The 27,657-nt window shown below is 45.5% G+C and overlaps 1 protein-coding gene across 1 annotated transcript in view; it reads right to left on the reverse strand.

The window, feature by feature from the left end:
- Positions 1-27,657, reverse strand: part of itsn1 (intersectin 1 (SH3 domain protein)) — a gene marked incomplete at its 3' end in the record, with an annotated part of 44,915 nt that overhangs the window by 15,186 nt on the left and 2,072 nt on the right. The window contains 20 exon segments of the mRNA XM_080507306.1: positions 1,587-1,822; positions 3,330-3,616; positions 3,692-3,807; positions 6,813-6,896; positions 9,233-9,372; positions 10,698-10,785; positions 10,867-11,007; positions 13,036-13,185; positions 13,729-13,851; positions 14,036-14,175; positions 14,522-14,616; positions 14,742-14,879; positions 14,952-15,015; positions 15,604-15,704; positions 16,021-16,099; positions 16,730-16,900; positions 17,580-17,740; positions 19,720-19,783; positions 20,091-20,183; positions 21,763-21,822. Of these exon segments, the coding sequence (XP_080363432.1) occupies positions 1,587-1,822; positions 3,330-3,616; positions 3,692-3,807; positions 6,813-6,896; positions 9,233-9,372; positions 10,698-10,785; positions 10,867-11,007; positions 13,036-13,185; positions 13,729-13,851; positions 14,036-14,175; positions 14,522-14,616; positions 14,742-14,879; positions 14,952-15,015; positions 15,604-15,704; positions 16,021-16,099; positions 16,730-16,900; positions 17,580-17,740; positions 19,720-19,783; positions 20,091-20,183; positions 21,763-21,790 (2,499 nt within the window). The 5' untranslated portion in view covers positions 21,791-21,822.

The raw sequence follows: 27,657 nt of genomic DNA on the forward strand, positions 1-27,657 counted from the left end.
GGACATTTTAGCTTCTGCTTCCTTTAATATCACACAAGTCTCAAATTAGAAGCAAGGACCTTTTGAAGGAAATGTTCTAATTCTGAGATTCATGACTTTTAGCTTTCAGAGGCAGTTTTGTCTCCCCGAGCATCAACACCTGAGAAACGCTGCCCAGGTGATGTTCAGTTGTTTCTCTGGGATGCTCAATACATTCCTGCATTGCAAGTGGAGATTATTAGTTTTTTAAAGTAAGGAGGAGGGCAGAGGGCTCCGGCTGCCCTGTTTTCTGTCTCTGCAGTCTTCTTCCCTTCCCTTCCTTCTTTTTCCTGTCCCTTCACTTTGCCTGCTCCTCAAGGACAGTCTAGTTTTTCTCTGTAATGAGCCACTAGACCAGGGGTGTCAAACATGCGGCCCGGGGACCAGAACCGGCCCACCAGAGGGTCTAAACTGGCCGTCATGTGATTCTTTTTAAAGTATAAATATGAAAACTGACAGAGGCTGATCTAAAAACACTAGATTGGCAAAAATGACATTGAAAACCGCCCTTGGTCAGAATTAATTAATGCATCTGTGGAGGTCACATAACGCAACACCTTTCACAATAAAACAATGAGTCCAACTTACGTGAAATGATACTTTAGACACGTAAACTCAAAACAATTTCCAGATGATGACAAATTGTTTTAATCCTGAATACGATATCCAGATACAGGTGACTGAGGGTTTTTTTTTGCAAATATAATATCTGATTTCCTTTAATATGTATATTTCAGAATAGACTGACAAATCCTTGCAGTTACAAAAGAATCAAAAGAAGGAAAGACTTTGCATTTGTCCATATCTGCAGTTTAATATGTGATGTTTGACTTGTTGGGCCTCCAGAGGTCAGATTAGGTTGATGTGGCCCCTCAACTGAAATGAGTTTGACGCCCCTGCTCTAGATGGTGTGATGTCTGTAAAATCTACGTGGGTTGAGGGTCTAACATCACCAATATCACAGGGGCAAAGTCTGAGACGCATTGAAAAGGTAATATTTTACATTTAAACTGAATGTGACAATGACTGGCGGAGGGATGGCAGCATCAGAAATGCAAAAATAAAAACAATAATTCGTGCACGGTTATGTTTTATGGGTCGTTTCATTATGGTGACGCTCATGGCCAAAAAAAAAGCTTTTATAAAAAAAGCAGTGAGGTTGTGTTTATTAAAGGTTCCAGTCTCCGGAAACGTCACAACAAGAACACTACATAAAGATATCACCAGGGCGAAGCGCACATATTTATACGCTGGCAGAGAGAAGAACGAACGGAGATGATATGAGATGGAACCAATGACAGTGAGCCTGCTGGGCTGTGATTGGTGGAGGCACAACACTGGGCGGGGCCAACAACTTACCCATTCCCCCTTCACCTTCAGTTTGCAGAGCAGAGGAGAGAGGAAACAGCTTTTATAACTCTGTCACTTTTCTGATGCAACACAGTAAAACAGTGGCGTTACCGGAGGAGGACGCAGCCTCGGAGGAGAGGCCAGATCCAAAAAGGAAAAAAACTAAACAAAAACAACCTACAAGCAAGTGTGAACAGGTGCTGGACATGTGCGCATACCATGATTATGTCTCCTGGTGTGATGCTGATCTCGTCGTGGCTGCGAGCGTCAAATGGGTACAGAGCTCGGTAATAGACCACCTTCACCGCCTGCTGCTGCTGCTGCAGCGGCGGCGGCGGCTGGTGCTGCGGCGGCGGGTGCTGATGCTGCGGTGGCGGCTGCTGATGCTGCTGCTGGTCGAAGCCACTGGCTGCAGCTTTCTGGTCGAACAAGCTGGGGACCGGAGCTTTTTCCGCTGCACGGGAAAATAAACCACATCACAACAGACCACAACCTGGAAATAATTCAAAACAATCCCATGAAATCATTAAAAATAAGTAATTTGCTCAGTCTTTGTGTCGATGGGTTTTCTGGGTTTGGCCTGATTCTTGATCTGTGTCGCATATAAAATAAACAAAAAACACTTTGTGGTTCACGGTAATGACTCTTCAGCTCAGACTGAAGTTAAACATGGAGCTCCACAGGGTTCTGTCTCGGGGCTTACCCTCCTCATGTTATACATGCTTCCTGTAGACCAGTGTTTTTCAACCTTTTCGAGCCAAGGCACACTTTTTTCTTTGGAAAAATCTGGAGGCACACCATCACCACCCGAAAATGTTAAAATGTGAAACTCTGTAGCCTCTATTAACAATATAAAGTCGTTCTCATCAATGCTTTATCAACAGGAATCAAATAAATACAGAAAAAAAGTATTTCCCAATTTCTTTTTTTTATTTTGACTCCCTCAGTGTGAAACCTGGACCTGATGGATGAAGAGCTGAGATCCTGCTTCACATTCTTCCTTTTCAAAAACTTCTCCATCACTGTCACTGACACAGTACTTTGATACAAGATGGTAGCAGGAGGTGGAGATTAACCACACTGACGTCTGTTAAGTTTCATTTCACCGGCAAAGTTCTGTGCTGCCCTCTAGTGGCGAAGAGTATTGTAGCATCACGGAGTTGGTCGCTGCAGGGCATGATGGGAGTTCAGGTTATGTGTTGCCGGAGGTTATTGAGGGTTATTGTTGGGCTTGTTGTGTGTTGATTTGTGCTTGTGTTGTGTTTTTGTTCCTCGGTTCAGTTAGTTAATTATTTCATCTGGTTTGGTTTGTTGGATGTTGGTGTGCAACCAGGAGTGAGAAATGTGTTGTGTGGAGTCTCATCCTGCTATGAAGCTCCAGTTGCCTGTGTTCATGTCAAAATAAAAGCCTCTGGTGATCAGCAGGCAGAAAAGAATCTCGACTCCGAGTAATTCATCCGCGGCGCTCACCACAGTATTTATACATAATTACTCTGCACACTGCTCTCACAGTTGACAGCAGCTGTGAGAGCAAATGTTTTTTTTAGAAAAAATGCGAAATTGGATAATTTCCCATGGCACACCTGACTGTATCTCGCGGAACCACTGTGCCGCGGCACAGTGGTTGAAAAACACTGGTGTAGAGAATGTCAACACGCAACGCTCTATTGACCCCCACTGTTATGCCGATGATACACAAGTCTATTGATCTGTGGAAGCAGACAACGCTGATCGACTGGTCAAACTAGAAGCTTGTGTTCCAAGACAAGAAGGTTTTGATGAGCTGTAATGTTCTGCTTGTGAACACAGATAAAGCGGAGCTTGTTCTATTAGAAAGAGAAATGATTTTAACACGGAGTCACACTGGGTGGTAGAACTTTGACCTCCGGTGAGGAACCTGGGCGTTTCCACTGAGCCGGGACTCGTCTCAACACCAGGAAGGCGTTGACTGATGAACACACCTGCTGAGGCCCAGGGATCCGCTGGTTGACTGAAGAGCTTGTTCAGCTTCTCCTGCACGTCTTTTTTACTCCGGCTCTCGTCTTCCTTCTCGTCCATCGACGCCGCTCCCTTCCTGCCTCCCTGCTGCTCCTCCTCCTCCTCCTCCTCCCTCCCCCTCTTCTTCCTCTCCTCCTCTTCCTGAGTCACTCGGTTTAGCCAGGCGTGCGGGGCGGAGGCGGGGCTGGGCGCCTTAGGGGCGGAGCTCGTCGGTTCATCCTTCCAGGCGACGCCTTCCTCCTCCGACACCCTGCGGTAGCAAAGGTGGTTTTAACGGGGCAGCGGGAAGCGTCTGTGACGGGGGGGGGGGGCGTGACGGTGTCACCTGCTCTCCTGCAGCTCGCCCGGGGTGTGCAAGTGTGCGTGTGTCAGCGTGTGGGCGTCGCCGTCCAGCTCCTTCTGCTTCTGCCTCTGCTGCCGGCTGTGGATCTCTCGCAGCTCCTGAAAAGCAGCGTGGGATACAAGGAAGGAACAGCGATGAGGAGGAACGTGGGATCAGAGGGCAGGTTGCTACGGGTTACCATCGACCACAAACAAAAACGACAACACCACCAGCGGCAGCAGCAGATGTGCATTAGTCGGGTGTTCAAGGCAAGCTCCACCCGCTTCCACTCTGATGCTGTAACCATGGCAACGACGACACTTCTACATATCATTTTAATATTTCTTGTGGACGTCACATTTAAATGACTGGCCCTATTGAACGTATTTAAATTAGCAAAAAATAATGATACAAAAAAAAAAGAAACCAATCTGAAAATCCTTATTTTGCTTTAAACACTTATTAGTAAACTTTGATTACCTCTGGTGTTCTCACTGTCACATCCATGATAAGTTACATACATTGCAATCATAAGTTAAATATTTGTTATAGTTTAGTTCCCCCCATCACATTACTTACTATATTAATGTTCCATAAAATGCACTATGAATATGTTGTCTTTCTTACAGCACATCCTTCATTTAAATGTCACTGGAGAACTTGTCTTGCCAGATAAAGACATTCTTCCAGCAGGATGTGAATGTTCATGGCTTGTTTTCAATGATTAAAAAACGCTCTGTAATGACACTGCTATATTATATCCAGCTTGTGATTAACTCATCTGAAGTGAATTCAACTCATTAAAATAACAAAAACATCAAATGACTTACATTTTCACCCAGGATGATAATCAACAAAGTGTATTTTCTTTGACCGTTTCCTTCGAGTCCTACCTGCCCTCATCAACCCTCAAACTCCAAATGGGGGTTAATTTTTCTTTATTTTAATAATCATGTGACATTTTTTAGCACTGCTGCAATCCACAGAACTTTATTCTTCCGGCACGCTTTTAACCACAATCTACCACTCTTGTGTTTTACACAGAGTTTTGTTTTAGAATTTTAACTCATCCTCATTACACTCAGACTTTAATAAATGTGTTTCATTAAAACCCCTTACTGTTCACATCAATGCTTTAAATGAATAAAAAGTCAAACGCTGGTAGAAATGAATGACAGTCACTTCAGATGTTTGAGTTGGATTCCATGTAGTTGAATTCAATCTAATCTGAAAACTAGAACGGGTTTGTTGAAAGCGTTTCAAAAGTCTTGAGTGTGGAGTGGACGTTGGTGGGCGGAGCTTACACCGATCACAACATGTTAGTGCAATGGTTTGACGGAAACAAACAAAAAAAAGGAGGGGGAGGGGCATGGGGGGGTCGACAGGAAGTCACGGTGGCGCGTGCGGCAGTGCAGGGGGGGGGGCAGTTCTATGTCGTCACGACAACCCGCTGTGCCATTAGAACACACTGTTACTATGACAGCACACTCTGTTACTATGACAACACAAGGCAGCTTTCATATTTCAGCCAAACCTCCAAAAACACAAGCAGAGGGGAGGAAGAAGACTGACTGAGAGATAAGAGACTACAACCACACGCACACGCACACACACACACACACGCACACACACACACACACACACACACACACACACACACACACACACACACACACACACACACACACACACACACACACACACACACACACACACACACACACACACACACACACACACACACACACACACACACGAGCTAATGTTTCACTCCATTTTAACAGTCACCATTTGAGGAATGAATGTGAACTCATTCGAGTACTTTTTCTTTACGAAAGGTAAACTTGGTGGCAACAATAAGCAGTATAAATCTTTTGAAGGACTGTCCCTTTCATTTGTGTATAGAAACCATGTGCTTTCATATTAAACTATGGACAAATACAGAGATTTAGAAGTGAGCTTTCTGGGTTGGTCTTGAAGTCCTACTAAATGACTCCTTCAATAATGGCTCTTTTTAAATGATTTCACACAAGGAGAAGCTCCTGTGACTGCTAGAACTGTAAGTGGAGCCACTGTTATTATATTCAAGTTGAAGCGGGTAAAAACCCTGCTGTAATCTTATTTATAGTGCAGCATGAGTATCATTTATCTGTATTGCATATCAGGTTTCCCTCAAAATGTACCCAACTGTTTAAGATTTGTTTTCCTAAAGCTTGATAAATAACCCGATAGACGATGAAACTATTTCCGTGCAGGGTGAATTAGCTTATGATTTACCAGTCTTGTAAATGTCACTTTCTGCCACAGGGCGGTGTAGCGGATCATTTGACAAACATGTCTGCTCTGTCCAACCAGAGATGTGAATGTGACCTTAAAGAGAAGGTGACCACAGTGAGACTACATTTTCCAGTAGCAAGAGAAATAACTCAAGTGGTGGATTATCACACCTTTCTCTGGGATATTTAAACAAATGTTGATAAGAGTCTGCCGAGATGCCAGATTAACAAAGTGATGTCTCAATGCATATCCTGTTATTATGAAACATCCATGTGTGCAGATGTAGTGTGTCTTTGCAAAGTACCTGAATGGATAAAAAAGATTCTTGACTGTGAGACTAAACCTGATCTATATACAGAATCACCCTAAGAGAAACCTTTGGTCCTGCTGACAATATCTAATCTCTGTGATTAAGCTGGTTTAATGTCATGGAGAAGACGTTGACTTGGTTTGGATTAGTATCTCTGACGTGCAGGATCAAAAACAAACGGCACACCAGAGTGAGTACATCAGTGTGTGTGTGTGTGTGTGTGTGTGTGTGAGTGCAAACAGCTCCACAGTTACAAGTGAGACCTCAACTGTCTGCAATACATCTATCTGCCTGGCGGGGGCAGCACGGCGCAGCGGAAAGACATGCCACCAGAAACCAGACTTCTACACAAGTCTGGTTTGTTGGTGTTCCACAAGGCAAGAGTCTTTTAGAGAAAAGAACCTCTGACAGGAGGGTCTGCAGTCATACAAAGACTGCGAATGTTTGAAGAGATTGTTTTTTGTTGTTGTTGGGTTTTTTTTTTTTTAATAGAGAGCTGCAGTACCAGCCCAGTCCAGCAGTGGCAGTGTGCTCTACCTGTCTCCCTCTCTGCTCGTCCCCGAGCTGGCGTCGCAGGGCTTCTATCCTGGCACAGTGGTTGGAATAGAACTCACACAGAGACTGGCATGGCAAGGAGGCAAAAGGCCAGTGTGGGAGATAAATAAAGGGAGTAGAAAATATACAAGGAAGGGTTCATTAAGTGGGTCGAACAGAGAGATGGAAATGGGGAGGAAAAACAAACGTGAGATGGACAGGTTGAGGAGGCATGAGACCGAAACACAGACACAGACAGCGGAGTGGCAGCAGAGGCGGGTGAGGCGCCCCGGTGGATGGGCGAGGTACAGCAGAGAGAGAGAGAGAGAGAGAGAGAGAGAGAGGAAGGTGGAGGGAAGTATAGTTTCAAGTACAGTTCACATCTCCGCGCCTGTTTGACAAAGCGTTACACCACTAAACACGGGGGTTCGTCCCGAACTACGTCTCCCTCGCCGCTCGGAGGCTGAGGTCACTGAGTGATGTTGTCTGAACGGTCTGGAGCCAAAAGGCCTCGCTTATTGGATTAGCTGTGAGAAAATCACATTTATTGTGGTCTGTGTCATCTTTGCTTTCCTGCCTTGGTTCCTCATTCTGTCTCCGGCCTGCCTGCGTGTCCTCAGCAAATTGGCAGAGCAACGGCGAGGACAGAAGGTGCTCCGGGAACAAGAACAACAGATCCACCATTCTGGAGGGGAAACAAAAGTCCCCGCCACCTTTCTGTCTGTCGGACGCAGCGCGAATCGGCTGTGCACAGAGATACAGCAGCATGAGGGATGCAGCAGTCACACACAGGATGACAACTTCAGGGGGATGATGAGAATTAACCCATTACACAGAGAGAATCAGGTTTCAGGGGAAGCGTCAGAGCAACAGTTCCACGTGTTCTTTGTGTTAGCGAGCTTCTTTAATGGTTAATTAGCTTTGAATTTCACAAGGAATGAAAACGTCAAAAATATCAAGCATGCCACTATTAATCTTTTATAACAAGTTAACAATTAACATGCATCAAATACATAAAACTGAGGGGAAGTTTCATCATTTCAAAAGAGTATTTAAGTCTCAAAGTGGCACAAACCAAGTCTCCGTTTACATTTTTAAGTGAAAATGCAAAACGTTCGTGGCGTGGCGACGACAACACACGGAGGAAATTAAAACAGGTTTTTGTGCAATAGTTAAATACTGCTGGAATCAGCACGTGGAATTTTATGTAATTTGATCAACAAAATATCTTTAAATCAATAAACGTCCCATGAATGTTGGTGACATTTCCTGTTGAAAACCTTAAAGTCCTAGTGAAATGAAAATTCGACCTCCAAAACACTCTGGCTGTCGCTTCTAGGGACATTTTCATGCTAACTGGCTGAAGGGTAAAATGTTAAAACACGACAATCTGCGAGAAAATAGCCGATAAACGTTGGTATTTCCTCTGCTGGGCGGAGCTTCTGACAATAACAGAGTGACGTCACTGGTTGTGCACACGCCCAAGTTGTGTTTACATTATGGAGGATCAGAGTTTTGACCACGAAGAGGCTGAATTTAACCATATTTCATCATCATCATCATTTCAAACCCAGTGATTGACGAAGCAGAAGACGCTTCGTCCTCCATTCGTCCTGGTCTCCTCGTCTCCTCGTCTCCTCGCCTCAGCAGCCGCCAGTTTTCACCTTTGAGGCTTTGAGGCTCCTGACTTTTGGCAGAACGACCGGCTTCCTGGATCCAGCATGTCGAAGCACTTTAACGACTGCGTGGAATCACCGAAGATGAGTCCAGGTATTACTTGATCGCTACTAGCCGCCTGAGCTAGCGGCTCCCGCTAGCCGCTAGCCACCAGCGGCCCCCGCTAGCCGCTCCCGCCGCCCGTGCTCCTTTCCTCCTCTCTCGGTCTCTTCCAGGCTCAATCTTTCATCAAGGCTCATAAAACGCCGACTATAACTTCAAAACACTGTTAAAACTTGGATATTTAAGAGGAAACAAGCCGATATAAACACAACAGATGGAGATCTGCACAACTCTTGACGTCACGCCCACGAAGAAGGATTCCCCCGACTTCCTCGGCTGGAGATTCAAAATTCAAATAACTTTGTTATGCAACAACAGTGGTGGGGCAGAGTCGGAGGAACCTTACAAGTAGAACCACAACTATCGTTTTTTGCGCAGTAGTGTGTTACATTTCACTGGGACTTTAAGGTGTGATCAACACTCGTTCAATTAGGCTCATTGCGCCTTTGCTTTCTTTTCTTTGCTCACAAATGTCCAAGTTTTGTGAAAAAGCGTGGTAAACTACTTCCTGAAGTGAAGAAAAGAGACAGATAGGATGTATATGATGAACACCATCCATGCCTTGACGCGGGTTGGTATTGACGATTTAACTCCGGGGGGGTTGGCGTCACTCGTCCACGGCTACAGGAAGCGCTCAGACTTACCTTGAGTTGGGTGTTAAAAGCATCGATCTCCAGCAGTTTGGCCCGGGTTTCTCTCTCCACAGCATCCAGCTGCTCTCTGAGCTGCTGTCTGCTGCTCTCCTTCTGCTCCACAGCCTTCTGCAGAGACGACAGACTGTCACCTGAACACACACACAGCAGGGGGGCCGTCAGCTCTCGGTGCTGGAGGGGGGGCCACTTTGCTTTTTGTCAGGGCGGGGAAATAACAATAAAACCTTTGTGACTGCAGCAGATTCAATGTGGCCTCCTAACACTATATCATAAGAAACTCTGACTGCATTTGAAGGTTGTTTTAACGGTTTGTATTTCAACCTTTTAGGCCGTTTTAACGGCTCAAGCTCAAAGAGAGTGGAGCTCGTTCAGTCGCAGCTCCTAAACTGAGGAACATCAGACACACACTCTTATCTCTGCGGCCGGCGGACGCACCAGTGCGTCCTCGTCACATGACCGTTTGAAAAGGCAGTAGCGTCACAGCACAGCGTCATCTGGTCCAGTGTTTCAATCCGTGTCGAAAGTGCAGATATAAAACTACAAGCTCGTTTTTAAATGATGTCGATAGCCCAAATAAAAGGAGATATGAGGAAAACTGTGTCCGTGTTTTTCCGCGACATTTTAGTCGGGTGCAGAAGACCGGTCAGGAGTGAAAATGAAAGTAGCGGAGCAGCAAAAAAAATACACTTGTAATGTGCCAGTATACCTTTCATTCATTGGTTGAGAAGAAGAGCCCATGTCCAATCAAAAGTTTCCATAGTGGGAGGTGTCATTTTGTTTAGTTCACCCGTGAAAAAGTAAACAGAGAGACGGAGACGGCGAGAGTGAGGTGAGATTTATATCAGAGAAAAAGCGACTATTATCATGATTTGACCATGTAGTTGGTGTGTAGTGAGTGAGATTAGAGTGTTTTTTAGTTTCAAGTGAACTCTTTTTTTTTTTTTTACTCCTATCAAAACAATGACGCGGCTTATGAACGTCGATCAGGTGCTGCGACTTTTTTTTTTTTTTTGAAGGAGAAGAGCATCTGACATTGAGTTTGAGAGTGATTCTGATGACAATATTGAACACCTCAGCTTATTTTGTTAGAGGGGAGACAGGTGTCCCCCAGACCCCCAGCACTTTGGCTTCCTGTGGTGCTTTATGAAGAAAGATGGACGGGAGTGTGGGAACACTGTGCTCATCTTGTCTAATGTTTTATATTCATACTCATATTCAATTGTGGACTTTGATGCACTTTTCTCAAAACAAACCTCTTGATAGTTGCAGACTGAATGTTTAATGACCGACTGAAACCCCCAGCAGATGATCTACAAACTACATGAACTTCTCGTGCATTGTCTTTGTCACTTGGAGACTTGGCGAGGTGCCGTGAGCTGCATGTCTGTAGTTGTCGACTGGAGACGACTTCGTGTGTGTGTGTGTGTGTGTGTGTGTGTGTGTGTGTGGTACTCACGGTGCAGACTGTTCTGCTGGACCTGTTTCAGCTGGTCGTTCAGACTCTGTTTGTCAGGAATGAGCCGTCCTAACCATTGCTGGGAGTCCTGCACACAGCCGGAGGACACAGTCGCTTTAGTACAGACAGCGGAGGTTGCTGGTGATCGCTGTAGAATCCGAGGTGGGACCTGGAGCTGCTGCTGCAGTAGCGTGATTTCAGCGATGCGCGTTTCTCTCGTCTGATTGGTCTGCTCCACTTCCCTCCGCTGGGCCAACAGACGAAACCGGACGTCCTTCAGTTTCCCCTCCAGTTGCGTCTTCTTGTCATTCTGGAGAACAGGAGAGAAGGAACCCATCATCTACCAAGATGGAGAGAGGGAGAGACGCTGCTCTCAGGCTGGAAGAGTGGATTTCAATCTTTCTTCCTAAGTTGTGGAGAAACAGCTCGTTCGTCTTGCAGATACTTAACTGATCCTATTTGACTTATAGTAGAATCAGTGAGAGCCTCACCCTGGACTGAGCACCCACACATTGAACTGTTGTCACAACCTGCTGAACCAGGACCAGGGACAGGTTTTCCTGGGACATTTCAAACTGAGCCACACTGAAACCACCAAAATACTTGGACTGGACCAGATTATTACAATATTCAGGCTGCAGGTGATACATGATTGCTCCATTCTACACTCTGGTTCACTTTCTTAACACTCCATAACGGAACATAACGCTCCGTAAATCCCCTCAGAGGGGCGGAGCCTAGCGCACAGGGTGGATGACGAGTTTGACGTCACGCGTACTTAAGTTTGATTTCCCTCTCCAGCAGAGAAAATAAGACTGGTGGACCAAAACCCACCAAGACACTCCAGTCTGGTCCCACAAGGAGCTCATAGAGGATTTACACTACTTTTATTTTGACATTTCATTTTATTTTGTACCAGAATGTTTCATTAAAATTGACTTTATGTTGAGATTGTCATCATTTTCAGTTCTAACTGTTTGATCTTGTAAAAATATGGACAATTTCATTCCACACACTGTGACCACGACAAAGAAACACTTTGAAGTGTAAATGTAAAGGTTGTTATAACAATACTTGACCAGTCTGGTCACTCAGGATGAAACTGGACTGGATGTGGTCCCTGAACTACAGTAAATCTCATTATATACTTATCTAACATGTAAAATACATATATTGTACATATATACATCTTTGTATTGGTTCAGTTATGTGCTTTTACATATTTTATGTTTGGTTCTTTCAATATCAACTGGTCCTACAATTTGTCCCTGTGACCCGTCCATCTGCAGAGAGGACACCTGTCTTCAGGGGACACTTGTCCTTGGATTGTGGGACGTCCATACATCACAGGTTTTACTGTAATTGTAAAAACTGAAACTTGCGTGAAAATCTTTCTTTGCACATTTGGGACAATTATAGCTGGAAATGGTTTAGTGTTCCTCCCGTGGTGATCGACGGCGCACACGGGAACATGAGCAATGTTGAAAACGCCGTCATTTGCCTGTCAAGTCATGACTTCATTGTATTTATTTTCAATGCAGCCAAAAGTGAAGATTCCCTCGTTGTACCCTGTGACATGTGTCCATTAATCCAGACGATGCTGCAGTAAAGGTGCACTTTGTGGACGAAGGGCTGTTAAATTAAACAAATGGAAAACGCAAACAAAACCTCCCGGAGCCACACAGTGTGCAGGTCTGCACACATCCTCAATGTGTTTCTCTCGTCTTCCCATGATCCCCACAGTCTGCTGACGTTAACGTGGCAGTACATCTGTATTCTTTCTGCTTGTCATGCTGCATAATGACATGTTCAGCTTTGGGGGGGGCGTTTTCTTTTCTCTGCCTGCTTCTATTTACACACAACAATTCTAATGTATTTACACATCAACACTGATGATGTACTTGAACGTGCAGCGACCCGCACGGTGCTGCAGTGGTTAGCACCATCGCTTCACAGTTGGTCCCCGGTCCCCGGTTCAACTCCAAGCTTGGGGTGGGCTGTTTGCATGCTCTCCTTGTTTGAGTACAGATCTACCTAAAACCTGTGTTTGAGGTTGATTGGTAACTCTGAGGTGGACGAGTCACCTGTCTGAGACGTAACCTGGCAGCTGGTGGATTGACATCATGTAAACGCAACAAATATCTTCAGTTTTCACTTGAAAACGTGGAGCAGGACCTTCTCGCTGTGAGCACTTCCCTCTGGTTTTTAGTCCTGGCTTATGTGGAGCACAAGAGTACCTTTGCCAGCGGTGATCATATCTCACTTAGCCTATCTACAGTGTTTGGACAGTGTGTTTGGTAATGTGACAGGCTCTGTGTGTGTGTGTGTGTGTGCTCACCAAGGCCTCCAGTTCAAACTCCAGGGTCTTCTTCCTGGCTTTGAGCAGCACGATACTCTCCTGCTCCCGGTTCCTCTGCGTAAGGAGCTCCTGCCGGCGCTGACGCTCCCACTCCAGCTGACGCTGGCGCTCCAATTCACGTTTGGCGGCCTGGAACACGCACACAAACATGTTGGTTTGGTTTCACAACACAGGATTCCAGCTCAGACCGCTGGCATGAACAAGACTGTGGAGGTCATTCCTCTATGCAGCCAGCCTGCTGCTGAAGCGCTACGACTCAGGATGTTGTCGGTACAAGTTGAGATTTATCACAAGCACAAGTTAAAAGGAAAGCTCAGCCCGTTCGTATGGACGCTGCTCATCCTGTTAACCTGGATTATATGTTGCTCCACTGCGGCCTTCGTGTGGCATTAATGTCCTGTTTGCTGATACACTTTATCTTCTCACGCCTTGGTGCTGTTGATTGACTGCTGCTAATGCCTACGTCTATTGTATGCTTGTGTGATATTACTGATTTGCGATATCTGACTGCTTTCACTGTGCTTTTACTGTTTTAAATGACATCCGCACACAAACTGATCTTCAAGGGACAGATAATGAAGTTGAATTTATTGAGTGGCAGTTTGTAGCTGCTGAACTTGGGCTCAGCCACAACTCTTGAATGAAAATGCAGATGTGCGGGAACCTCCACACCTCTCTCCTCTCGATCTCTTTACGCCTCTCCTCCTCCCTCTGCCGCTCCAGCTCCCGCTGTTTCTCCAGCTGCTTCTCCAGTTCATGTTGTCGTCGCCTCTCCTGCTCCAGACGCTCGCGCTCCTGAAACACACACAGCTGCGCGTCACTCTGATGCACTTTCATTCCACACTAAAGGACTCTGGAGGTTGTGGCCGTCACGATAAGAGTGTGGTTTATTTTTACGGGCTCGCGCACAAGCCTTACGCCACGACGAATGCTATTTCTGCACACAGGATCAGAATTGCACAGTGGAAGTGGTCAGTACCTTCCTCTCCTGCTCCTCTCTCTCCAGTGCAGCCAGCCTCTCCTGCTCTTTCCTCTGCTGCTCCTGCAGAGCCTGACGCCTCTTCTCCAACTCCAGGTTCCCCCGCTCAAAGTTCTCCCTCTTCTTATCCTCAAACGTCACTGTCACACACACACAAAGTGTCATGAGCGCACTGGGTTCCACACACACACGGTACAATTACAATAATGACCTTTGAGGAAACGCAGATTTAAAAATAAATAGCCCATCCATCCATACCCCATCATCAATCAACTACCATCCATCAACTATCAATTATCAATTATAAATATATAGAGAAAGAGAGCTTCCGGGTTAATTTCTAACCATCAGAGAAAATTAAATGATGGCGAGGGAACTGATGAACAGTGTGTCTGTGTATTTTGATGTCACTCTTCATACGAAGCAGGTGAGGAACAAAGCGAAGGCGTCAACATACTCAAACACGTGAAAGCGTTGAAAACTGACCGGGTAGTTTCTTTTCCTGGTTGCTGTCCATCTCCTCCTCCACCTCCTCCTGGACGCTCTTCGGGTCCGACTGGACGCTGTCACTTCGTACACGCCTGCAACACAGCGACAATGGCGAGAAACATGAAGAGACGGTGTGAAATAACAACAACCAAACTGCGTTCAAACACTCGTCGGCTGAGCTGTGGTCAGTCTGGGCCCCGGGGGGGTTTCTATCTACCTGAATGTAGGTGGGAGGTAATCTGGTGGGAGCACGGGAGGTAGAGGTAATCCTGACATCGCCATGTCTATCAGGTGCATCGCCAGGATGAACTCCTCGGCCGTTAGTTTCCCGTCCTGATCGATGTCTGATAAACCCCTGAAGAGCCACAGAGATACGGTTTGGAAAAGCGCCGTTCTAATTCTAGAATCTGCTCAAAGACTGACGTACCATATGGTGGCGAGTTGACTCTGAGGAAGACTGGACTGCATCAGGATAGTGCGAGCTTGGGGACCTGAGCCGGAAACGACAAATCCATTGCGGTTAATCTCCAAACGGGAGTTAAAAGTCGAAAGCTGATGAGTTAAGGACAAAACATGAGCAAAAGAAAGAAAACAAACTGGAGTGAAATCAGGCAAAATGACAACGTCCCAGGAGGAAAGGGTGCTTTAAGAATGTGTGCGTATAGAACTTCTATCTCACTCAGCTGGAGACACGAAAAGACACAAATGGGCAACAGTGCACAATGCACTGAAATCAATTTCATCCATTTTCCAGAGGTCTGCAGGAAGACCTAAAAATCAGAACTGGAAAAATATGAAGCCTTTTCAGAAATCCACGTCATCAGAGTGGCTCTGATTCCACTGATTCACCAGCAAGAACACTGCCAGATGATTTCATGTCTGCTCCTCTTTATAAAACTAGAACTGAATAAGGAGCAGCAGCTGCCTTCATACTAACAAGTATCAGTAATAACTGCTGGAGCTAAACCGTTGCAAGCTTCAAATTCGATCTGCAGTGAGTCTAAACTGTGGCGTTTCAACGTGAAAGCAGCGACGATATGAAGCTGTGTAGTGTGTGTGTGTGTGTGTGTGTGCCGTACCAGTGAGATGTCCGCTCATCATCTTGTCGTGCGAGTTAAAAAGCTGTCTGTACTTCAGTCTGGAGGACTGGGGGACTGCCCAGTCAGGAGGCGGCTGAGCGCTGCCAGGAGAAGCAGAGCAAACAGTCACGTGATGGGAGACGCTAGATACGCCATGACAACCTTCATTCTCAGTTTATAAGTCTCAGTTTCACAACATCAGGCGTTTCTCATCTCAACGGAGGCCAGAATTCTCACAGTCAATTAAAACAATGCTTGACGCTGTAGAGACGACTCGCACTCGTCTTTTCAATGACTTTCTACATTTCTGTAAGTGTGGGATGCACAATTTCATCCTCCCACTGTTCAGTAGCTCCATTTTAAATAAATAATCATTATAAGTTGACTGCAACAAGGTGAAGAGAATGTTTGACCAACCCAGCAGCATCGAACGATGGTCCCTTTTGTAACTTGGTACTGGAGCGGTTGAATGAGGACGACTTGTTGACAGGTGGAGCTGAAAAGGAGAAACTTTAAAGTGTTTTTTGGTTGTTTCTTTTGTAAGTATGTGGTACAGATGATGGAAATATTTTCACAAAAGCAAACAATTACTACAGAAAATGAGTCCAATCTCAACATGAAGCCAATTTTAATGAAACATTCTGGTGCAAAAAACAAACAAACAGTGAAATATCCAGTAAACTTGTCCTGGAGCTGTTGCATTCTGGGTTTTTTTTTTTACAAAGTGGGCCTGACAGCGTGGCTGTGAGGCTGGTTTGATAGCGGCCAGGTAGTAAAGTTTCATGGCAGCGTCACAGAAGTCTCAGCTGGGGTCTCAGTGATGTGTCGTGTCCAAAACTCTGAAGAAATCTGTTCAAAATCAATGTTTTCTTGGAAATATTCACATTTCGTTGTGGTTTGGCCGGATTGGTGCCTTATGTTTGTCACCAATTACCCTTCAACTGACGTTTTGGGGCCGTTAGAAGGGAAACAAGCAAACTCCATTGCACATAGCTTCCGTGTTGACGTCTACGAGCATGTGACTATTTAAACTGTCGATACAAGTGGAGTTATTATGTGTAAATAGAAGCTTGGAAGTGTGAGAAATCAGAAATCTCAACAAGCTACGTTCCCACTGTGGCGTTACCTTGGTGGGAGAAGCCGGAGATGGGCTGCATCATGCCTGTGGGCGGAGCCCCGTTGGCGATGGGCGGCGGGAGCGGAGGCGGCGGCGGCGACACGCCGACAGGAAGAGGATGCAGGGGGAGCGGGGGCACACCTGGGAGAGGAGTTGGGAGGGGAGCCATGGGAGGCATGCCTGGAGGAAATGAAAACACGGCGATGGTCACACACTGGTTTTATTGCCCGAGTGCATCAACATTATATATTGATACCAGCAAATGCATACGGAGGAGAGAGGACCAGTATTCCTCCACACCGGGTCTGCATTATAACGCTCTAGTGATCAGCGCTGAAGGTTGAGAGGAGAGGAAGATTCTCTTTCTGACCTTTTAAGATTAGAAAAAAACTGACATCATCCTTATCAGATACATCTGCAACACTTTTCCACAGCTCGGTTTTAAAGGTCAACAAGACATGAAGAAACACAAAAAGAGGCAGTCACATGGGTCGCAGAAGATTACAACTGTGTTGTGTTTCTCTCGCGCTCACTGCATTACAAGATACACACATCTCAAGCTGCAGCTGAACATTGAGGTTTTCTTTTAGAAATAGTCAGAGCGAGACTTTAAAAGCCAGCGAGGAGCAGCGTCTTTGGGTCGAGTCAGATCTGGAGGCTCCACAGTGGATTGTGATCAGCGTGTTTGATCGACCACACGTCTTACTTTGCAATCCCATCATGACAAGGACTCAACCTGGTAAACCTACAATTCCTCTCCAGTACATTTACAGCGAATTGTCCCGACCACAAGTCTACCGCTGTAATGTTATAACAACACAGTTCGGTGGCACCGGGCCGTTAACCGTCAATCTCTTACCGAAGGCCGTCTGTGGGGGTAAAGGCAGCGGGGGTTGTTTCATACTGGGGGGGAGCGCTGGGGGCAGAGGGTGGCCCTGCAGCTTCAGTTTGATGAGCTTCATGGCGATGGAGAATTCGTGGATGTCCATACGGCCGTCGCTGTTCATGTCCGCCAGAGCCCTGCAGGTTCACACACACACACACACACACACACACACACACACACACACACACACACACACACACACACACACACACACACACACACACACACACACACACACACACACACACACACACACACACACACACACACACACACACACACACACACACACACACACACACACACATCAGTTGTGCTGCTGCATGTTTCATTTTGCCATTATTAGACAACACTCTGAGATTCCGATTCCTTTGGTTGAAGGAATGTGAAAAAAAAAAACAAGTTTTAAACAAGACTTCAGCAGTGACGGTTCTGAATCAAACCGAATAGCCAGGGATCTCACTGGGCTGCAACAACTCACACCTCGTCAATGCCGTGGTCTCAACCCGCCGTGCTGTCCACTTGCATTGGTCTACTATTGACGACCAATGCAATCAATCATGTGCCATATCTCAGAAATAACCACGATAGACACATTAATATTAATGGATTAATAGAATGTATGAATGTATGTAGAATGTATGAGCTGTGCAGCTTGTTAACATGTGGATCGTCGGACTTCCGACAGTTTAACAAGCACCTGAACGCATCACTCAAAGTGGTCATCCATGAAGCCGCATTCTCACATTGCGGCTTATTTGTTTTCAGAAATACAGCAGCCAATGTTTTACCATTCATCCTCACTCACTGAAATGTTACTTATAATTCACTTATTGTAATAAGTCGTCTAAATGGGAATCGTATATCTGGGATAACACTGTGACGTCGTCCCCCGTGGATTCACCCTCTCGCTTTGGAACATTTCATTCTGCCCGAAAAGCCGCCTTCTCTAGATCCACGGACGAACCCTCCGTCTCTTGCGCCAGCGTCCCTGTTGCCTCTCATGCGCCCATATCAAGGCTAGTAAGTATGGTCTCCGTACAACAAGCGGCAATCACACGGAGATCGTACGTCGTAAGCACGTTGTAAACACATTGTAGGCACGTTGTAAACACATAGGCATGTTGTAAACACGTAAACACGTTGTAGGCAAGTTGTAAGCATGTTGTAAACACGTAGACACGTTGTAAAGACGTTGTAGGCACGTTGCAAACACGTAGGCACGTTGTAGGCGTAAACGCGTTGTAGGCAAGTTGTAAGCATGTTGTAAGCACGTTGTAAACACGTAGACACGTTGTAGGCACGTTGTAGGCGTAAACACGTTGTAGGCATGTTGTAAACACCTTGTAGGCAGGTTGTAAACACATAGGCATGTTGTAAACACGTTGTAAACACGTAGGCATGTTGTAAACACAGGCACGTTGTAAACACCTTGTAGGCACGTTGTAAACACGTTGTAAACACGTAGGCATGTTGTAAACACATAGACACGTTGTAAACACGTAGGCATGTTGTAAACACATAGGCACGTTGTAAACACGTTGTAGGCACGTTGTAGGCATGTTGTAAACACGTTGTAGGCACGTTGTAAGCACGTACAACTCACTCACCACGTGTGCAACGTACGACACACACAACCAGGTTCACGGTCAGACTGAAGCTGGGAGAGTGAAAACCAGCAGGACTCTGGACCTGGAGGCCCGGGATTGGGGAAGCCTGGTGTAAACTACAGTGAGAACCGTTCCAAATGGGTTTGAGACATTTGCAACGACCGAGACTAATCGCAGAAAGACGTTGGGTTTATTTTTGTGACGCGGTAAAAATTCAGGTGGGGGAAATTGCCAACCCTGCAAATATTTCCAACTCCTTGGGAAACTCCAGAAGACATTGCTTTGAATCATGTCGCAGCCCAGTGCCAGTGAAACTTGAGGATCACACATAACGGGCAAGAAAAGCATAATACTGCAGCGAACGCCTTTGTTATTGTGTGCTAATGTGGAATTCCTGCCACAGCGTTGGCTGTCCTGGACATTAGAGAAGAAATCCAGTATAAAACAAAGCTGTATTTTATCCTCCTGTCAGCTGGTAGGACCTCCTTGACCATGTCACTCACCATATCTGCGCCAGGATGGGCGGGGGCAGCCCCGACTGCAGGAAGAAGTTCTTTGCCTGGTCGCCTGAACACAAATTGAAAGAAGGCGTGAATAGAAAGGACACCTATGACACCATGGGGTTTTTAAAAGCAGATGACTGTGGGAAGCTGGCGGGTCAAGTAGAGAAAACCCCCACTTCTGATTCTAAGAGGTTTCTTCCCAGTGAGACAAAGTGGATTGGTTATGTTGTCATTTCTATGACATAAATAAAACCGAAACAGGTTTTTTTTTCCATTTCAAGTCTCGTCATTTCAGGTCCTGTTAGTAAACACATCCAGTGAGGACGGTCAGCTCCCCACAGTCTTGTATACTGGGGTTACGATTGTGTTACCTGTAATGAAACCCCCGGCGGTCGGAGAGAGGCTGTGAAACTGCTGATCGTGTTTGGCTCTCTCATCCACCGAGATCAGAAACACATCTGGACCTAAAACACCCATTAAAAAAGAAAAAAGAAAAAGAAAACAGTTGTAATCCCGCAGGAGGCCAAGACAAAGTCAGACGCAGATGAGGAGAAAAGGGAGTCACGAGAAGAATGTGTTAGTCAGGAGTTCCACTTCCTGTTAGAAGATGACACTTTGAGAGAGAAAAAAAAAAATGGAAATGATGCAAGAAAATGAGGACAAACATCCAAGGGGCCAAGAATGAGAAAAATGTGTGACTCATGTGAACAGAACAGGCTTCATACAAGTTTTAGATTATTGTGCTCCTCGAAATGTAAAGTTATCCTCACAGGAAGTGACTAAATCTTCAACGTTGAAGGTTTGTGTGAGAATGCAAGTGTCACAAAACGACAGCCACCAATCCAGAGATCAACCTGCTTCAGCCACATTACGCAATAACAAGCTGCTCCATTTCTTTTCGCTTCGCCAACGGTTCTACTTCCTCTTTGTGCCACCGAGCAAACAAGTGAGCCCATCAGGGCCGTGGCTTTAACCCTTCAAGCACAATTTGCAACAAACGCGTGGCCGAGGATGTTGAAGGTGACCTTCCTGGAGTTCTTGTGTCACGACACTTTAAAAGAACAGCATCGTCTAAACGGGTCCTGTTCCCAAGGAGCCAGTGTGTTTGTACTACGTCTTCAGGCTTAATGGGTTGAATTCCAGCTCGCGGAGCGACGCTGCAGCCGTTACTGGCAATATACACATCAAGTGACTCATGCTGAGGAAAGACACACTCACTTCCTGGGAATCGGTCCGAGGAGGGTGCCGTTTAAGTCTTTAATAAATCACTAATGTGAACACAGATAAACTGGAAAAAACAAAACGGATCTTAATCTTGTTCATTTCTAGTTTCTGCCTCCCACTGGGAAACAGACGAGCTCCAGTCACTTCACCGATTCCCTCTCCGTCATGCCAGAGAAGAAAATAAAAACAGAATCTGCTGCTTTTTATTCTGCGTCATTAAATAACAATATTTTGAGTCACTGCAGTGAGCAGAGACGATAGGAACCCTGCAATATGTTCTGGGTCATAACTACAAAAGTGCTACGAGTCGACTGAACTGTGTGGTGGAGTCACTGTTGGTCACCGTGATGGAAATATGTCCATCAAGCTCAGAACCCCCCCCCCCAAAAAAAGGAAAAATTGTGAATGAAGGGAAACATATGTTATGATACTATTGTGAAAGTGAAAAATTCAGTAAACAAAAACAACAAAAGAACCTGACGTGACATGAAAATCAAAAAATGAGACCAATGTTTTAATCAACCTATTAAATTACTTGAAAACCACATTTTAAGCCGTTATGAAACGCACTAGGTATATTGCCAGGCAGGGAAACTGTCATGACTGACTTCAGGCAGAAATGGGTTGAAAACAATCAGAAAGCCATACAAACACATGTGAAACAACTGTGAGGCGGAACGCAGCAGGAAGCTGCGTCTCGTCCTGTTTCTTCATTGTGACTCATGGACTTGAGGATTCCGGTGAAGCGATGGAGCAACGTGTCGCCCGACGACACGACGCCCGTCTGCGATCGCCCGCTAACACGACACACGTACTGACCTGTGAATGTGGTGGGGAACTGCGCCATGGTTCACTCAGTCTTCTGCAACGACACCACACCTGAAACAACACATGAACAGTTCACTGTCGTCACTCGATTAAGGATTTAACGCCCAAGTCATAGCTTCCAGCGGCTCCGCTCGCCTTTATTGTGAAGGAGCCGGCCTCCGCCTGGCGGCAGGCAGGCCTATTAAAAGGACAGACTAATGTCCAGTCATCTGACAAAAGGTGCTGATACAGTAGGTTGAACAACTTCCCGGACTTCATTTTCCACTCTGCTTGTCTTTCAACGCCCAAGTTATGCATTTCCAATTGGCCTCCGGCCCAGAGAGACTTACAGGATTATGGTCACGTGTTTGTTTTGACATGATGACATATGGGCGTTAAACAGCCTTGTTCCTTATCTTGTGTCTATATGAAGAAAAGGCAGGTAGTGAGCCGGCTGTTGTGGGTCTGCAGGGCGGCGGGCAGCGTGTCGGCCGGGCCTGAGCAGTCTGCTGCTTTTTCTCCAGCGCTCAGCTTTGCACCGACTCTTTTACAAACACTCACTCTGGGAGCCGCTGAACAATGTCTTTCTTCTCCAGGTCTGTGCAAAACTGCACCGCGGCAATGTGAGGTGTGACTTTGGTTTCCAGCCGGAAACACAAACTGCAGCTGAAAAGCCATTGGAAATGCCTTCTGGTGTGGTTCTTGTCAAAAATGTTGACATTCTAGATGAGGGGTGTCAAACATGCGGCCCGGGGGCCAGAACCGGCCCTCCAGAGGATCTAATCCGGCCGTCATGTGATTTTAGTTTTATTTTTTTAAGTATAAATATGAAAACTGACAGAGGCTGATCTAAAAACACTAGATTGGCAAAAATGACATTGAAAACCGCCCTTGGTCAGAATTAATTAATGCATCTGTGGAGGTCACATGACGCAACGCCTTTCACAATAAAGGTGTCCAATTTATGTGAAGTGATACTTTAGACACATAAACTCAAAAAACTTTCCAGATGATGACAAATTGTTTTAATCCTGAATACAAATATGATATATCCAGATACAGGTGACTGAGGGTTTGTTTTTTTTGCAAATATAATAATATCTAATTAACTTTAATATGTATATTTCAGAATAGACTGGTAAATTCTTGCAGTTACAAAAGGATCAAAAGTAGGAAAGACTTTAACATTTGTCCGTATCTGCAGTTTAATATGTTGCGTTGGACTTGTTGGGCCTCCAGAGGTCAGATCAGGTTGATGTGGTCCTCAACTGAAATGAGTTTGACGCCTCTGTTGTAGACAATCTATTACAACTTAGTGAGCAGCAGTCATACCAAGCCACGGTTCGGTTGGAACTATATAGAAGCAATGAAAGACATTTCGTCTTTTTCTTTTTATTGAAAAATGTCAACATTTAATTGGCCGTATCGGTCATCAGAATAGTTTTCTTACCTGATACAGGGTGAACCCCCCCCAAACAGTCTGCATCGATTGGGCCCTCGTTTACGGCCACATTTTCATTGCGTTTTGTGCGTCTGTTTACACGACGACGGTGCTCAGAGACACTGAACACATAACTTTGTTGTTTATTTATTTATATAATGTGTTGCTCTTTGATGCATCAACTGCACCAACCAGCAGACCAAACATGAGAAGCACATCCTTTTTCAAAACAGTCACGTGAATGTTAAAACTGAAACGAAAATGCAAAAATACTGCGTTTTCACCTAACTGTCGTGTAAACGGGGGTAAATTTTGTTAAAGATAAAAGACTTATGAAATGACTGGAACATGTTCCACCTCAATACACAGTGGTAGGTACGCTTTGACTGTTTTTCTTTTTTCTTTTCAACTCGTCTTAAGTGAATTTCTTTTTTTTTTTTTTAAACAATTCAGCAGAGAAATAAATGTCCAGAAACATTGCTAACAGATGTGTGTGAGACACACACTCTGCCCTGGAAGAGGTATGTTAATCAGACACAGACCTTGCTCCCTCCTTCTGTAGCCTTGTGGCCACAAGACAACTCAAAATAAATATTTGGCACACATTGCAGTAGACCAGAGCTTTGTGGGGGCACATGAACCTATGTATGGAATGTTAACAGCAAAAAAAACAAAACAAACTAATAGAGATACTTTATTAATCCCAGAGCAGAGGGACATTCTTGAAATCGCTATTACAACACCTCGCCACGCAGAACGCCACGTCTTTATTTCATGATACTGGACCTGATCCACTGTAAAGTTTCTACCACCTGTACGACACTGTGAACGTGGCTGGAACTCAGTCTGAGTCGCTCAAACCAACCACAACTGCTCACTGCAGACGTAAGTGTCCTGAGAGTGTGTCCCTGGTTTGATCAGTTGCTGCACTTCTTCACTATCAAACTGTCCTTGGCCAATTGAAAGGGGCGATTGTGGAGACAGTGTGTGTGTGTGTGTGTGTGTGTGTGTGTGTGTGTGCGCCCCATTATCATCAGAGTGGGAGGACAAAGTAACCAGCTTAACTAGGTCATAGGAACAAAGCCCACCCTGCCACACACACACACACACACACACACACACACACACACACACACACACACACACACACACACACACACACACACACACACACACACACACACACACACACACACACACACACACACACACACACACACACACACACACACAAGGCCGAGACACCAGACAACATTTCTTGCGTGCTGATTATCCAAAGCGAAATTAAAACTATGAAACAAATACGGTTGTTCATTCATATATGTATTTCAAAAGCTAAAGAAGTGACGTGAGGTGAACTGGCGAGCAAACAAGCTCTCCTTTGAAACACGCTGGTCAAAACACAGACGTGTTCCCATCCTGGTGTGTTGCTCACTTCTCATGACCACCGCTCTTAGAACCTTTGCAACACCTACAAACTTTAAACTCTACGGGAAAAACCTGAGAAACAAGAGCTTCACAAACAGACACTGCTCATCACAGTGGCAACTGCAGGTCACACATTTACAACATGCACACACTAAATCACCACAAATGATAACATTTAAAGTCCTCTTGGAACGAAACGGGGCAGAAAGTCTCACTGCACATTTTGGACAATCATGTGGTCAAGAAATCAAAATGAATTACCCTTCTTATGACTCGGATGACGCATCAATACACTTGTAGTCAAAAAGAAGGTCAAGCTGTTCCGACTTAACGTTGCTGAATGAAACGTAAATAACATGTAGGCGACTCTTATTGAGCACACAAAGCTCTATTGATCAGCAAATAAATGTAAACCTCTTCCTCGCCACATTGCCGTCAATACATTTGTCCTCCACGTGGACTGAAGAGCTTAATGCTGCTTCTCCGGCGTACTTGCATTGTGTTTGCGGGATTAGTCTGTATAATTAGAGCACTGGGATGTCAGTGGACCGTCAGTCTGTTATCAAGGCTCGGGGCAGATGCCTGTTTAAGCCCCACCACCACCACCATCAGCACCACCGCCACCAGCCCCACCACCACCTCCACCACCACACACAGTGGCTGGATATGAAGACGGCCCTCCAGTAATATTCCTTTCCACATTTGGATCAATGACTGTAGGAGTAGCTGCATAGTGCTGGATTGTCTTGCCGTGAGCTGTGTTTGTCAGTCTGATGGGATTCTTTCTGATTCTCGGATCACACTGTCCCGTTTACATCAACACTGAATAAAGTACTGGTGTGGCGGTTTATATGCACCAATCCCACAATGCTTTGTGCTACGACGTTTGTGACACTCACAGAATCCCACAATTGGCTTTAGCCCGAAGCCGCCAATATCAGAAATGGAATTATCCAGTAATTACCCTTGTGGTGCTTCTTTTTCTTCTTCTTTGAAACCGCATAATCAAAGAGACCTTCTCTTGGTTCAAAACATAATCAGGAAGAGACAAACAAGTCGTCTTTCTGCGTGAAGTTACTGAGGTGACAAGATGTATCGCATTTCCATGATTTTTCACGCCTTCTGCAAATTGAGACGTTGTTCTGCGTTGTCATTGAAAGTCAGGTTTCAGTTCTGAAATGTGCGTTTTGATCATCTGACAAATCTGTGTGTGGCTGTCATGAGGGGGCGGGGCGGGGCAGGGCGAGGCAAGGCAAGGCGAGCTGCAGCATCAGGTCTATCAAACAGGGATGAGGAATACACCTCAGAGAAGCAATAACAACAACAACAACAGTTTTCTGTGTGAGAGAACTTGGAAAACATGCTTTAAAATAAAACTAACCTAAGTTTTCATGTTCATAGTGTGCAATGTGCAACATAAACAGCCAAACAGCAAAGCATCATCATGTTACAAGCTTGAGACTCAGAATACAAACGCTTTGGGCATTTTTATGATATTTTAGGGTGGAAGATGAATCTCAATGCATTGGTGTCTCACATGGTGAGTTGGGATCTGGTCACAGTGTTACTCTGCTACCGTCCCACACCCCGGCGTACGTACACACTCAGGTGAACCAATGTGCAAGAAAAGCTCCAACTGTAGGAAGTAACTTAGTGTGCCATTTACGCGGCCTACGGTCAGATGAAAAACCAGACCTACCGCCCCAATCTCACACCGATGGGCCCCATCGGGATTTCAGTCGGACGGTACAAATGCAATCAGATTGAAGTGTTTATACTGTGCAAATTTGATGGGTCGGTGTTTAATCAGATTACTTTTGGTCAATGTAACCACAGCTGGTGATAAATATCCAGTCCACTGTCCAGTCAGCCTCATTCTCTGTCAACTGAAGAAAGGTTTGTTCTGCAAAAGGAAAATGCTCAAGAAGTATTTGTTCCATTAACGTCCAGAAGCGTTGAGCTTCAATAAGTGAAGCAGGTCTTGGTGAAATCCTTGACAATCTCCTCATGACAAATACAGTAAACGAGGGCGCCGCCATCCACACTTGGGCCAACTTTCCCATGCAGGTTAATGTGACTAGGTGAGTAGCGTGACCGTCTCCGTCTACTATCGGAAAGGTTGCAGGTTCAAGTCTCATCCAATTGTGCCTTGCCTTGTAGCGTCACTTCACATGACACTGGACCTCAAGTTACCTTGTATGGCCCATAAAAAGGACTTCCAAAACATGGTATAACGCCACTAACTGTGTTCTCACATAACTGTGGGAAACAAGGTTGAGAGTACTGTGCTCCATCTTGATCCAGGTCTGTACATACCGGGGATGTAAGGACATGCAAGTACAGTGGAAAAGCCGTGACATGTGCATGGTGTATCCTAAAGACGACGAGAAGAGATGGATGGACGACAGTGACAACTGTGGGATACAGATTTGAGCTGACTGAACTTGGCAGGTGTGACGTAGCCAATGAGAACAAATCATTTGTAAGGTGGGGGCAGAGCTTAAGGCTCTTTTTTGCTCGACACATCCGCGAGCTCCGTGCGGCTGAATTACGCAATTCCAGCCACCACGGCCCGCCGTATGGCCCTGTTCACGTGGATGTCACCGCTCCGTACGCCTCCAAATTGTTCTGACTACGCGGATAGAGACATGCGGGAAAAAAAGGCGGAGCTGAAGAGGAGGAGGCTTGGTTATAAGGACCGAAGACTTGGTTATAAAGACGCAAAGCACATAAAAATGCACATCTACACTGGAAAAAACAAGATTTGACTGATAGAAGTCAATTTACTTCAGTGTCAGACTTCAACAGAGGGAACGTTTTAATTTGAAACAACAGTAGCTCCACTGCAGCATTGCCTGCTGGTGTGACAGAGAAGAAGTTTACTTCTTCTGCTCTAATTTAATACTGCAGTGGAGGTGTGTTTGTGATGCACTGCCCCCTGCAGGTTGGGAGCAGGAGCCGCTTGTTGTATAAATGCCACACCGTTCTCTTATGTTGATTGCCCACGTCTATGTTCTGCACATCACAACCGTGTGTCC

Source organism: Blennius ocellaris (assembly GCF_963422515.1).
Source record: "Blennius ocellaris genome assembly, chromosome: 13".
Classification (NCBI taxonomy): Eukaryota; Metazoa; Chordata; class Actinopteri; order Blenniiformes; family Blenniidae; genus Blennius; species Blennius ocellaris.